General features: G+C 48.4%; 1 protein-coding gene across 1 annotated transcript; it reads right to left on the reverse strand.

Annotated features, from left to right (window-relative positions):
• Positions 1-1866: 1866 nt before the first annotated feature.
• LOC147958325 (uncharacterized) lies at positions 1867-2566 on the reverse strand. Its single transcript, XM_087532053.1, is given in 3 exon segments — positions 1867-1910; positions 1913-2216; positions 2219-2566. Coding segments are annotated over 3 exon segments (696 nt in total).
• Between the last annotated feature and the right edge of the window lie 1413 nt (positions 2567-3979).

Below are 3979 nucleotides of genomic sequence, written 5' to 3' on the forward strand. Positions count from 1 at the left end.
AGAGTTGCCCGAGATTCGATCGTCGTATCTCAATACCTAGTTCAATCTCGTTACCGGCAAGTCTCTTTACTCGTTCCGTAATGCATCATCCCGCAACTAACTCATTAGTCACATTGCGTGCAAGGCTTATAGTGATGTGCATTACCGAGAGGGCCTAGAGATACCTCTCCGATACATGGAGTGACAAATCCTAATCTCGATCTATGCCAACTCAACAAACACCATCGGAGACACCTGTAGAGCATCTTTATAATCACCCAGGTACGTTGTGACGTTTGGTAGCACACAAGGTGTTCCTCCGGCATTGGGGAGTTGCATGATCTCATAGTGATAGGAATATGTATAAGTTATGGAGAAAGCAATAGCAACAAACTAAACGATCATCGTGCTAAGCTAACGGATGGGTCAAGTCAATCACATCATTCTCTAATGATGTGATCCTATTAATCAAATGACAACTCATGTCTATGGTTAGGAAACATAACCATCATTGATTCAACGAGCTAGTCAAGTAGAGGCAAACTAGTGACACTCTGTTTGTCTATGTATTCACACATGTAATAAGTTTCCAGTTAATAAAATTCTAGCATGAATAATAAACATTTATCATGATATAAGGAAATAAATAATAAATTTATTATTGCCTCTAGGGCATATTTCCTTCACCGCTCTCACATAGTGCCTAGAAGCACATGTTGCAGCTGGCTCTTATTATGTAGCCGGCCCCTCTTCTCTCCCCTTCACGTCAGCAGAAGTACAATATTTTAACTCTTATAGCCCGCTTACATAAGCTTATTGTAGTTGCTCTCATGCATATGATACCAGTCTATGATAGTACCTCCCTAATGCATAGTGTAATAGTAGATGAATTTGTTTAATGTCATGCATGACACATAGTATCATAGCATTTATTATGATACGCCATCATAATATGATACTCAACCATATTCTTTCTTCATTTAATTCTATGCCACCTCAACAAAATTGCCTAGTTGGCATGCACGATACTAGCTATAATACTCTCATTACGACCAGCCTAAAGTGCATGTAGGAAGTGAAAAATACTATGTGTCGAATGTTATTGGTTCTGATTAACATGTGATGAGAGAGAAGCATTTTTTCCTCTACTTTACCGTGCATTGGAATGATAGACGCACTCTTTTGTGGATGAATTTTAAATACCAAACGTACACTTATTCGGTGACAGAGGGAGCAAGACGTTTTTTTTTTATATATCACACTTTGAGACAGAGGGAGTATATATGATTGGTAAAGCATAGTCGTGTTTGACCGGTCAAAGTCAAACAGCCCAAGCAAAAGTGAATGGATAAAGTATTCATGATCGCTGATCCATGCAATAGTCAAAATGTGAGGTGTGAAGTCTGATTTAAACCTTAAGATTGTAGAGTTTGTCGAAAATGAACCTTTGTCTTTGAATCTGTACCCTGTTTTTTTATAATCCCAATCGTTTTTAACCTTGATGCTGTATCCAAACAGGGATTTCCTACATGGCGCCAGGAAAAGCTGGGATGGGTGGGTTTAATAGCACATGCGTGTGGGGCCACTGGTCCATTGGAGAAAGGAATAGCAAATACTCATTCTGTCCCGAAATACTTGTCGGAGAAATGGATAAAAAAAATTATATGGCATCATTTCGAGCATACGCCTTCAGGTTCGACTTGGTCCACCTTCTACCACCCCAGCTAAGAGCAACTCTAGCAGACCCCGCAAAAGACGTGAAACCGCAAAATTCCGACGAGTATGCGGGCTCGATCCAATTTTTCGGTTAGAACAGAGCCCGCATACTCGCCTGACCCGTAAAAAAATTTATCGCGGCCCGCAAACCGCACGCCCCGACCACTATATCTACGATTCCGCGGCGCGTTTGCGGGTCGAAACCCTATCCCCCGCCGCCGCCGAGCCACGCAATTCCCCACCCCCTTCTCCACATTTCTCGCCGCCGGCGGCCACCTCCCGCCTCCAGCCGCCATGTGGGGCCGCATGTGGAGCTCCGGACGTGCCTCCGGCAGCAGATCCGGCGACGGAAGCGACCCTGAGCGTGAGCGGGTCCGGTCGGACGGCGCGAGGAAGCGCAGGGCGAGGAAGTGGACCAACCGTGGCATGTCGCCGCCGGCGAGCTTCCGCGTCCGTGAGACGGACGAGTACGACCGTCGGCACGGCCGTACCCCGTCCTCTGCCGCGTCCTTCTCCTCCGCGCCGAGAGATCTTCCTACGCCAGGAGCTCCTCCTCTTCCGGCGCGGGCCTTCTCCCCGTGAAGAGGGAGTGGTCGGAGGAGCCGGAGGACTTCGAGTTCGTCCACGTCAAGGAGGAGCCCGAGGAGCTCGGCCGCCGTGGAGTCGTCGGGCCGGAGGACTTCATCGCCGACGTCGACGCGGTTGCGGCCGCCATTGCCGAGTGGAGCGTGCGCGAGGAGGCGGAGTGCCGGCGCCACACCGAGGAGCTCGAAAACCTCCAGTGGCGGTAGGTGGTCGCAGCCAACCTCGCCGCCAAGGAGAAGGACGACGAGTGGCGGTGCATCCATGAGGAGCAAAGGGCGAAGTACATCGACCTCTGCAGCTCCGCCGAGGAGGATTGAGCTCCTCCACGGCGTCGTCCATGGCCGTGAGTTCACCGCCGTGAGATCCCCACCCCTCTAGTACTAGTACTGATGTAGTATGTAGTATGAACTGTTGTTTGTAGTGTTCGATCATGTAAAATATATGTAGTACGTGATGAACTACTCGTGTCCACGAGGTGCAATTTCTCCCGCGAAACCGTTTTTTCAAATTATGCAGTTTCATCTACAGTTTTTGTTCGACCGCGCTAGTTTTCAACCCGCAAACAAGATCTTCATGAAATTGCAAACGTATCGAAATTTTGCGGGATCTGCTAAAGTTGCTATAAGACATTTTTTGGCTAACACTGAATAGCTATACGTTTATATTTCCTATAGCCAACACACACCAAAAGGTGGTGTGCGCTCGCTCGCCGTCGCGGGTGATGGACCATGGCCGTCTAAATTCACCGGGTGCAGACGACGACGTTGGCTAAGGTGGCTATGTCACAATCATGGACTGTTTGGTTTTCGCCCGATTTTCCGTTAATTAACTAGATAAATTTTTTCTTTTTAATTAATTGATGAGTCAAATTTTTTGTCTCTGTTTAAAAAAAAGGGTCATGGATTGTGAGGAAGGAGGAGTGCAGCCGCCACTTTGCTTGCCCCGCTCGGCATGGCCATGGCCGTCGTTTCGCTCGCCGCTCGGCCATGGGCATACTCCACTTCTTGCCGCGCGCGCACCTGCCTGTCATGGTCCCTTGGCTACGAGAGCTCGGTATAGAGCCGTTTCTGCCGCCTGCACCAAAGCTCTAGAAGTAGCCGTGCACGTCGATAAGGGCATGTTTGATTGCCGTGCGCTACAGTACCCGCATTGCATACACTTCTTCACCCAACCTTGCTATGCAAATGCAGCTTCAAGTGCACCATATGCATGTTGTTTGGTTGTCTGCAATGCCCTCTTACCTGTATGGACTGAACCACACTGCCTGGTGTTGGTTGCCTGCATGTTAGTCCACAAACCCAAGGCATGGTGTTTGGTTGTATGCAAGGCCTGATGTGTGGTAACCTCTTTGGCTAGTTGATGAGGTTACCACCACACTTCGGCAGCACACATCATAAGCATAACAGAGTATAAACAGAGTATCAACTAGTATAATTCAGATATAAGCAGTATCATAGATATAACAGTTCAACGCATAAACCATAAACATGTTCAAAGCAGACTCGACAGTACGCTCGAAAGAGGTGGCCCGGCCCTACTCCTTGGCGGCGAAGGCTTCGTCGTGCTTCCCGCACTTGTTGACGACCTCAATGCCATCGTCGTAGAAAATGATGACCTTGAGGGCGTCGGGAGTGAGGAGCTTGAACGTCACCACGTAGCCGATCTTGATCTGATGAACGGCTGCGTAGGTGGCCCAACC

This window comes from Triticum urartu, chromosome 7A (assembly GCF_056163025.1).
Source record: "Triticum urartu cultivar PI428250 chromosome 7A, HENAU_Tu73, whole genome shotgun sequence".
Classification (NCBI taxonomy): domain Eukaryota; kingdom Viridiplantae; phylum Streptophyta; class Magnoliopsida; order Poales; family Poaceae; genus Triticum; species Triticum urartu.